The sequence below is a fragment of the Camellia sinensis genome, chromosome 15, assembly GCF_055761805.1.
Source record: "Camellia sinensis isolate YWXY chromosome 15, ASM5576180v1, whole genome shotgun sequence".
In the NCBI taxonomy this organism is placed as follows: domain Eukaryota; kingdom Viridiplantae; phylum Streptophyta; class Magnoliopsida; order Ericales; family Theaceae; genus Camellia; species Camellia sinensis.
The window spans coordinates 6,098,630-6,109,716 of record NC_138975.1 but is presented as its reverse complement, the minus strand read 5'-3'; the positions used below and the strand labels follow the sequence as shown (position 1 = coordinate 6,109,716).

Below are 11,087 nucleotides of genomic sequence, written 5' to 3'. Positions count from 1 at the left end.
TTATTTTCTATGCTTTATTCTTTTATCTTGCATTTTTTAATTTTTTGATATTCTAGGTCATAGGGAAACCTCAAAATAGTATATTTACGAGAAAACAAAGGGTAAATGACTCACAATAATATTGCTCATTTGTTTAAATGTTCATAGAAATTTAGAAGATAAAAATTGTGAAAACATATCTGTAAGTAGGGCCACGTGGGTCTAGGACGTCAACCACATAGCATGATCTTGAATTGAAGTGTCACATGACAGAAGGTCATTGGATGAGGTTGTGGTGCAGGCCAGATCCCAATCAAGGTATAACTCCTAGGTAAACACAATTTGAAGATGAGAATGAAATAATAGGAACTGGACAACTAGTTGAGGGTGTTAATATGTATTGGGATTCATAGATGAGAGGTAGGGTGATATTCATTAATATTTGACAAGTGTCTTAGTATAATTATATATATATAATGTGTATATGTATTCAGAATCTATACACTCTAATATGTGTAATTTGTGATAAGTGACGTACAAATTACACACTCATTTACAAAACTATGACATTAATAATAATTTTTTTAATAATCTACAAATAATTAACTCAATTGTGACATTGACGTAGCCGTAGGCGTAACAATTTAATGGCAACTCCTCAACCTGCAAAGTGTTCACCAATTCTAACATTCACACCAACCAAATCTGAACAAGCTGCTTATTTAAGCTGATAATAATATTCATAAATCAAAGCTTCATCCATGGTAGAAATCATCAAACAGCTAAGCAAATAGCTTTCACAATTCATTTTTTATGCACAGAGACTGTTCAAAGAACATTAAAGAGATATAGGTGATGTACTAGGACTCTTAATTTAATTCATTGTAGAGGGAGCTGCATGAATCAGTGTGGTCCCCATGCAAGCTTGAGCTGATGCCATGGCCATCTGCTCCATCTTCACCCCAGCATTGCACATGTTAGCAATGGCACGCATGTACGTCATTCCATACCTTGACAGAGATCCACAATGTTCCTCATAAGTCCTCACCTGCATGAAACAGAGTTGAAACCAAATCACTTCATTGTTGTTGTTGTTAGATTTAGGTTTTTTTCTTTCTTTCTTTCTTTCTTCTTCTTTTTTTTTTTTTTTTTTTTTTTTTTTTTTGCAATGTTATTGATAGGATAAACATTTACATACAAAAGCATGAAATAGATTAGTAAAACTCACAAGTGTCTTCAAGCAGTTCCAGTCATCTACAAGAGGTTGTCCTGCAGGTCTAACAGTTTCCAGCATCAGCAGCCCATTTTCAGATTCGAACAGAAGCTTCGCAATAAACATCATAATATGGTCTATGTGCAACCTTTGATTTAACTCATCAATTAATTGCTTCTGAGCCTCAAGTTTCTTTTCAGAGCCTTTAGGAGCTTTGCGGAACTGGAGAAATAAATATAATTTGTTATGAATCGAACAGACAAAAAAATAGGGAAATGACACATATACTCCACTTTTAACCTTTTACACCCTATATATTTTTTTTTTGGGTCTTTCAGTCTCTCACTAGAAAGAGTGTGAGAGGCTAAAAGTGAGGTGTGATTATGATTTTCCAAAAACTAAAAGAACAAAAGTTTAATAATTTTTATGCAGATAACAAGTTCCAAAGAAGTTGTAAACCTAAGTTTGGTATAACCAGGAATTTTCAGCTTAATGAAATATTAAAATAATAAAACAAATAATTAAAATACAAGAGACCTTGTGCCAAAAATGAAGGAGGTCAGCGTCATTTTGGCTAACAGGCTTTGAAATTGATGTCGAGGAATCGTGTCTCATATAAGTATAGTTCTCATTTGCAGGATTTGTACCCAAATAATCGTACAGAGACTTCTTTCTAAGGCTCAAATTTCCATACTGCATGACATGGGAGCCGTTTTCTGGATACTCATTTGATGTCCTCCTCCTCACCTGTGAATGCAATTATGATAAATCATTTGGACCGGTGGAGTCCATTCAAAATATTAAAGGATATCAAGGATTGCTGCCCAGTTCACTATGTAAATGGTTTGTTTCCTATACTTCATGATACATTGGAATATCCACTCAGTTTCATACACACTTCAAAAGTTCTCTCCTTTATAATTTAGTTTGTTTTCAACTTCCAAAAAAATTCCAATACAATGAGAACTTCGACATTTTACCACTTCATATTGTTGCTCCAGAGTTTCAGTACGCAAATCATGCTTGTCACTGCCCAAATAATGAAATACAGAATAATAAGCAGAAAGCAAAGGAATTAGTTGTGAAACACTTTCAGGATCAAAAGTGAAACGTTAAAGAAAGAAAAGTTGGTTTCCAGGAGCCTCAGTTTCTTTGCATCCAAAACAATAATTCTGAGGTAGTGTTTGGTTCATTAATATAAAGTATAATGAGCATGCCACTATCATTCTCACGTTTTGTGTACTAAAAAAATAATGAAAAATACATTGCAAATGGAATCATCATTCACCATTGTAAGTGAATGGTCATTCCATTGGAAGGCAAAAGAATGAGCATTGCATTCCATTCCATTTTCATTCTAGTGAACCAAACACAACATAAGAGGCTATATTCAAAATTACCGTACCTGTCTTCCATCCAAGAAACACTATACAAGTCACCTAAGCAAGTGTCATATTCTGGGGCAACATAAGGATAGTCATCGGGACAATAAGTTACAAAACTGCTCTCTACTGCATTGGCTGCTGTGGTTGCATATATGTTTAATCCTTCAGGAAGAAGGCCCTCAAACATGCTCCCAGATTCACAGGCTTCAAGATAGAATACCTAAGGTTTCATAAATAAACACATTACCAAGTAAGAGCTCTCTCCAAAAGTTATGTAAGCTATACTGTTAATTAATAACAGTGCAAGAATGATGTACCATGCTTTTGAAGGTATTGGACTCGTGCTTTTTCTTCAATACATCAATGAGATCATTAGCATAAACATAATCATCATAAGGCATCGCTGATTAAAAATAACACCATCAAAACCACTAGTTTAGCTTTGATGAATAGTTCTAATGTATCTTTAAAATGATGTCTGTCAAACATTACTAGTTTTTTTGTACTTCAAATAAGTTGAAAATCCATTTAGAGTCCTTGGCATACTGTGTAATATTGCAAGATCATGAACATTAATTCAAATTCACAGAAATTATTGAGCTACTAACCAAGCACCCCGGGACTGCCATGATCAGTATAATATATGAAAATATGATCCTCTGGACCACTATCCAAAACCTTGCCACTACCTCCTGTAAGAGCAGTTTTGTTCGCAAGTATAACAGCATAAAGGTTATGGACATTTGCATTATGTCCAGTATAATCCTACAAGAATAAAATTTTACACAATAAGAATATGAAGTAAAATTTCATAGATATATTCAGAAGCTAAGATTCAAGATCGAGAAACAGAAGGACCTTGGGTACTCCTTCATAAACATCTTCACCTTGTGGCCTATTTATGATGATACCAGGCCTAGGGTTCTGTACATTGAATGCAATGTCGTCGTACATGAAAACAATGATATTTTCATCTTTCAATCCACCTTTCCTCAGTAATTGATAGGCATGACATACATCAGCCTAAAAGAAACTCAAAGAAGTCACTATTACTTATAAATCTACCAATTCATTCAAACAAATTTAAAAACAGTATAAAAGAATGGGTGCTAAATGTCACCTGATGCCTATAATTCTCGTAACCATTTGAGCCTGCAACCAAAACTGCCCATCTAGTTCCCTTCATACCAACATGATGAGATCCTGTTTCCTCTGATGATAACTTGAATGAATGCCCATGAAGCTGCTGACTCTCAAGAGAAAAGCTTAAGAGTACAAGAAAGAGAAGTACACCAAGACTGCAACTAGTCATTGTAATTTCAACAAGCAAGGAATGCCTGTGGGCTGAAGAGCTTATTGATAAAGGGAGATTTTGTTGGTTGGTAATGGTCACAGATCACCACAAAACTTGAAAACTACGTCACCAAAGTCACCAAAACCTGCGAGTTTAGTTTCATTATCAAAATTGGCAAATGAGTCATAGGATTATAATTTGGGTTGGCATGCATTTCATCTATCTACCCATATGGAAAAATAATAAGAAAACAACAGACAAATACAAAGTTAGCAAGTTATTTTGTGACAAATCTGACTACATCTTCTATGCTGTCCACCTATCAACCACCACAAGCCTCCACAAACATGCTCAGATAAATAATAATTGTATTTTATCCAGAAAACCATGTGGAAGACTTTACTCCAAACAAACCATTATGTAACAGTAGGACAAACCTATTTAGGAAACAATTGTAATCTGTTCATAACTAATAAGGAAACTTTAGTGATAAATGGTTTGCAAAATATAGAATTCACTCTCATGTGAACAAATAATTCATTAAAGAAAAGAAGCCAAAAAAGGGCCTAATCAGTAAATCCATGAATCTTATGGCTTAACTTGTCATACACACATACTTATTTAACTATCCTCCACATAGAGTGTCTATGCGGCATACCTCTTTCTCAGTAAATTCTAACCACCACCTAATTGAACAAAAATCTTATTCATCTCAGTAAATTCTAACCGCCACCTAATTAAACCAGGGTAATGTACAGTCAAGCCCTATTTTGACAATTAATGGTAGCTTAGGTCCTATTCACAAAACTTATGTTAATTTTATATGACCAATCTACCCTTACAAATTAAAAAACACAAAGCATTTTGTTCCTCTCTCTCTCTCTCTCTCTCATGCCCTCTTCAGCCACCACCACTAAACTACCACCGGCAACCTTGGCGCTAAACCCCACCAGCGATCTCCTTCCTCCAACGGCAACCTCCCTCAGTCGCCCCTTCTGCCTTCTCGCCCCTCTTGCACTTCACCCCCTGCTACAATCCAACCATGTCATCGCCCATCACTTTTCGCTGTCGCGGTCCCCCCCTGCTCACCGTCGCCATCACCGTCTCTCACCGTCGCCATCACCGTCTCTCACCGTCGTGACCCTGTCATGCCTATCTCGAACGAGATTTGGAGATTTCCAAATCTCGAAAATGTGGAAGGAGGAGAAGGTGAAGGTAAGAGAGAGAGAGTAAGAGTAGATTGATAATATTTTCGATTTTAACCATGAAAAAAATTGAGAAATTTCTCAAAACTGATAATATTCTCAGTTAATACTAAAAAAATTGAGAAATTTCTTAGTTTTGATAATTATAAACTGAAATCATTCACAGTTCTAAAATTGAGAACATTCTCAGTTCTTACCTACAGACCAGATCTTCAGATCTCAAATCCGACCTTCTCAATTTTGAGATGTTTTGATTTCAATATTTGGTTTGATTTTGTTACATATTGCTTATGAGTTTATTAACTGATCATCATTCGACTTGCAAATTGATGTGATCCATCAAAAGGGTAGGAACGCCAATTGCATTCGAAAATGGGACTTGTGTGTCCAAAAACTGTTACACAGGACTTGAGCTACCACACTTGCTGTCATTAAAGAAAAATCTTATTCATCTCAGTAAGAGAAAAACTAAGTGCACAGAAATGGTGCACAGAATGGGTCCAAACAAGACACAAAGGGTGGGTCTCACTTGTGTGGGACCCGCATGTGGGACCCACCCTTTGTATCTTGTATGTGACCCAATATGTGCATCATTTTTGTGTTTGTAGCAAATCTCTCTCACTAAATTCCAAACTACATAACTTGATGACACTTAAAACTCATTAAAGCCATCATAACTACTCTCTCCACTCCTAGTCAATTTCAAATTTTATATTTAAATGAGACCTAACCCATTAAGGCAGTCTTAAATTACTCTTTCTATCCCTCAGGCACACACTCAAAGCCATTTAATTTTTTCTCTCTGTTGCTAAGTAAGAATAAGTATCAATAGAAGCATCAAAGGGAAGCAGCCCATGTACACTTGCATCAACTCTACAAAATCCAAAAAAAAGGTCATAGTTGGGAGTCACCCAACCCAACAACCAACTATACAAGATAGCCAGAAAGGAACCACCCAAATTACCTTTTCGATCGTTTATCTATAGATTAATACCATAATCCTCTGTTTTTTTTTTTTTTTTTTTTTTTTTCACATTGCTTTGTGGATGCATCATGATTAAATACTATTCTTCACTTTTTTCCTCAAAAGGGTCATAAATGATCCAAAATACGACAACTCCAACATTTCTATCCACTTTATTTATTGGCAATTTTATTGTGAACATTTGACAAAATTATTGTCCAAGACAAAAAGAACTAAAAATTGTCATAAGAAAAGAAATTTAGTATTTTGACCGAGTTAGAGTAGCATGAACTCAAATACAGGACATTTAATGCATATGCAATAAAGAAGAGGAAGAACAAAAAATAAACTTTCTAAATGAGAACATGGGAGAAAACATCCTAACCATCTTGTGAAGAAGTAAAGTAGTTACCCAAAGGCCTTCATGGCATACAAGAGGAACCAAACCTTGATAAAGCCAGAATACAAACACCAATGCAAACTCAATATCTCACATGACCTCTATACCCAGAGGCTTTAATCTCGCACTCTCTTGTAAGTGCTATAAAATGAACAAGGGCAAGCTTCTTTATAGAGAATTAGTGCAGAATGGACGGTTTGGATTTAATCTTGGGTATGAGAAAGAAAAGGACAAAAACTACAGATAATTATGTCATTATTAGGCTAATTTTTTTAAAAAGAATCTTACTCTCTCTTGTAAGTTCTCTGAAACGATGACGAGGAAGCCAGGGCAGAATGGATGGTTTGGATTTGATCTTGGGTATGAGAAAGATAATGACAAAAACTACAGATAATTATGTCATTAATAGGCTCCCCCCCCCCCCCCCCTCCTTTTTTTTTTTTTTGAAAAAACAAAAAAAAAATCACAGATCACTGGGAGCCGCTCTTCAACAAATGGCAAGATTGTCAATAAAAACTTTACCACATTGACCAACACAAACTTGAACAAATGACTAAATGGAAAGATTTAAACATCATCTAGTGGTACATGATATCAAGAAATCTTCTAGTTACAAGCTATTGTTACAATTGAATCCTGAGATTTGCATTCCGCTTTTAATAGAAACATTCATATACACCCTAAATAGAGGTACAATCAAATATGTTATGTCCTCTTTTACCAATCCATTCCTCACATCTCAGACAATAACACCTGCAGTCCATAGACTCCATACACACAAGGCCATATAACTACTGCTATATTATGATCATCACCTGAACCTTCTCTTCTTGAACAATACTGCTTCTCTTCGAATATTACTCAGCTTCCTCATTTGAAGCTGTCTTGAGTACTTTGCTCCTTGAGACCTGCCCTTAACATGAACAGACACTTCTCTGGTCTTCAACCTTAAGTGATGGTGGTGGTGGTGGTGGTGGTGGTGATTGTGACTACCATATCTATTTTTAGGAACCTGTCTTAAAGGGTAGAAAGTGCTCCCCGGTCTATCCTTTCTCTTCCTAATTAGCTTCCTCCTTCTAATGACACTTCGATCAACACCTAGAGATGTATTCTCTTCACTGGAAGAACACCCTAACTCAACATCACGAAAGCGGCGCCAGCACCGGTGCCGGCTTTGACGGTTTACCCGCTTGACATTCTTTAACTTATGACAAAGAAAACAGGTGAAATCTTCCAATGCGAACCAGTATGTCTCACATGCAGCCCAACACATCCTGCAAAGGCTTCTTCCTATGCATTGGCATATCCCCAGCTCGAACATTAGATAGAAGAACATTAAAGCTGGGCACAAAGAATAAATAAGTAATCAATCATTAACAATCAAACAAATGTACACTAGTTAAAAAACTAATTTAGAATCCACAAATCAACTAAGTTTCTTGAATGAGCCAAACCAAAATAACCACATTGGTAATGGCTTTGGAAGAGAAACATGGGGAAAAGTATTGAACAAAGATAAATTGGGTCAGCACTCACAAAAAATAAACCCTTTTACATTAAAATTTTGATAAGAAGAAAATTTAAGATAACCACACGTTAAACCAGCAGCATCATGACTGGAGCACAATTTCAACAATTAAATTACTATCAGAGGGAAAAGAAAAAAGAAGAAGAAGAAGAAGAAGAAGAAGAAGAAGAAGAAGATCAAAGAAAAACTTACTTATGTAACAAAGCCCCAAAACCATTAACAGTTTCACCAGATTGGAGATGCACATATGCTCGATAAAACAAGTTATATCCCATGTTCCTGAACAAACACCCCTGCAGAATTGAATTGATTGGTCAAAGCAATTTCTGAATTTCAGTCAATATAATAGGTCCGTATATGTTCAAATGAACCTTGGAAATTATGGTTTGGTAGGTAAAACATTAGGATCTTATTCAGATGTAGATGAGTTTCATCAGAAAATCACGATTAATTAAAGTAGCTGTCAACCCCCACAGTCCTGGAAGTGACTTGGTTGTACATGAATTTATTAGATCAATATTGGACTAAAAAGTAATATGGTCCAACATGGGATCAATTAAAGGTGAACAGCAGGGAAATTTCTCATGCAATTCTCACAAGAATCTGGGAAAACCTTCTTCGTATTCACCACTTGTGGTGATCTAAAGCCATTGTAGTGCAAGCATATGAAGAACAATTTAAACATGTATAAGATGCGGCTCACTAACCCGAAAATTCTGGATTTTGTAGTTGATTAGTATTCAAACAAAAGGGAATATGATTTATGGTTAATTAGTTTTGCCATTATAATCAGGATTAATTGCATTCATCTTAACCACATATGGATGGAATAAATAAGCTAATATACACACACAATGGAGTTTGTATTGTGTTGACATCTTTAACTGGCCACTTAATTATGCTAATGAGAATTATATTTGGCATTAGTCAAGGAGAGCAATAGAAGTAAAACTTAAGGGAAAAAAAACATCCTTACTCGCAAGATCCTCCAAAAACAGCTTTTAATGGAGCTACAAAGGCATTTCCTAAAAGAGTTCCAATGCCATTTGCAGTTTTACTAATCACAGTCCCCATTGTGACACAAGTCCACGATCACGATCACAATCTGTCGAAAAGCCCACAGAATCGGTTAGCAACAACTTCAATCCTATAACCAGTGAGAGAATAAATAAGAATAAGAGTAAGAGTAGTCACTTCAAAATTGAGCAGCATCAATTCGCAGTGTTTATGTTCTCTCTCCGTCTCTCTGTCTGTCTCTCTTGACTTTAGAAGTCATAACATTGCAATTTGCAACTGATTAAACTTTAACCAGTGGCACAATGGGAAACAAAATTCATTTTCACGAGGTGCAAGCGTCTCTTGGGTTTGGTTTGGTGTTGGGGTTGCACCAAAAAGATTCTCATGTGTGTAGTGCAATTTTATTTTATCTTTTTTTGACGCCACAAAATCCAGAATCAATGTCCACATAATCAATATCCAAGTGTGTATACATGTACACCTGTAGGACTATAAAATTTGTATAGGAGGCTTAAAACACAATTATCCCTACTATACTAAATATTAACAATAATATCCTCCATAGTTTTGACTAATATCTGTAAATGATGATTAAATACTCCTGCCTGGGAACTTTAGAGTAAAGATAGAAATTTTCTATTTGGATAACTGACAGGTGTTCTTAAATTTGTTGCAAAACCAACGAAAAGAAAGATGTTAAATTTGTTGATTTAACTTTTTGAAAATGTCACTAAAACTAATTATTATACACACCGAAATGTAAGAGAGAGAGAGAGAGAGAGAGAGAGAGAGAGAGAGAGAGAGAGAGAGACTGTGTGTGTGTGTGTGATTTTGTGAGAATGGAAATATAAGATGACAGACAGAGAATCCGAGACAACATTAAGATTATCAAAGACAAATATCAAAATTATACAAAAATATATATGAGTGGATTTCATATATATATATATATATAGAGAGAGAGAGAGAGAGAGAGAGCAGGGGAGAGTAAATTAAAGTTGGAGCAATAGAACTACTTACTATGTAGTATTCCCAAATGAAATCGAAATCGAAATCGAAACCAGAAGTTAACGAATGAAAACTATGATTCCCCATTCCATTCCATTCCATTCCATTCCATTCGATCCGAGAAGCCCCTCCAAATTTCAGAGCGCTGCGTTCTCATGTTCATTATTATTATTTAAAAGAATTCATATTATCGGCCCACAAGCGCGGCAGTTGTTATGTGAAAAATTAAATAAATCTAAAAATCCCAATTCCTTACCGCGTCTTCAAAGCTTCCTCTTACGTTTTATCAAAATAAAAAACGTATAAAATTAGTGTTTCAACGTTATTATTATTAAATTAGTATCAAATTAAAAATATTTTAAATTTTTTATTAAATTGAAAATATTAAAATCTTTCATCAAATTATTATAAATAATTATTAGCTTTACTAGTGATGCATAAGTACTAAACGACTGGTCAGATGTTCGGCCAGTTATCTCTTTAATCGATTACCTCCTTACAAAATTTCTTATAGTTAAAACAAATATTTACATTGACCGGTCAACCGGTCGAATATCCCCACTTGTCTTTTCGATTGATCACTAATTTGATGAAATCTCAAATTATTCCTTTAGAATGCGCGATATCGAAAATTTTTTTTACTTGAATTTAATAAAATAAAAAGGTAAATGATGGAGAAAGGACACAAATCAAGAACATAATTTTCAAGGTAAATGCTACCCAGTGCCATGGGGTACTTATTAATATTGGAAAAGTAAGAAAAAAAGTATTGAAAAAATGCCTTTTATCTTTTTCTTGTGTTCTAAGATACTTGTTAGCAAAATGATTTTTTAATAAAAAATTTGCTTGCCAGTGATTCCTTTAAAATTTAATTATAAAATTATGAAAAATTTAGAATATTACACGTTTATAGAGCATGCCATTGATTTGAAAATATTTTTTTACTCTCACATTAACAAGTAATTTCTTCATTTTTAATTAGTGAAAAATAATATAATCTCAATAATTTTAATTTTAATTTTTTTTTAAATGAGAGTCGCTGTTATAAACTTAGTCATATATTGTTTTTGTTCACACACTCAAATAATGTGAGA

General features: G+C 34.7%; 1 protein-coding gene across 1 annotated transcript; it reads right to left on the bottom strand.

Annotated features, from left to right (window-relative positions):
* Positions 1–685: 685 nt before the first annotated feature.
* On the bottom strand, positions 686–8,979 carry LOC114290778 (vacuolar-processing enzyme). The gene is made up of 11 exons (XM_082909211.1): positions 8,945–8,979; positions 8,161–8,261; positions 3,698–4,016; positions 3,436–3,600; positions 3,186–3,342; positions 2,895–2,980; positions 2,598–2,797; positions 2,173–2,221; positions 1,730–1,939; positions 1,208–1,414; positions 686–1,027 (listed from the first exon to the last, which is right to left on the bottom strand). Exons 3-11 carry the CDS (start codon positions 3,887–3,889, stop codon positions 854–856), a joined length of 1,440 nt encoding a protein of 479 aa, XP_082765337.1. The 5' UTR covers positions 3,890–4,016; positions 8,161–8,261; positions 8,945–8,979; the 3' UTR covers positions 686–853.
* Between the last annotated feature and the right edge of the window lie 2,108 nt (positions 8,980–11,087).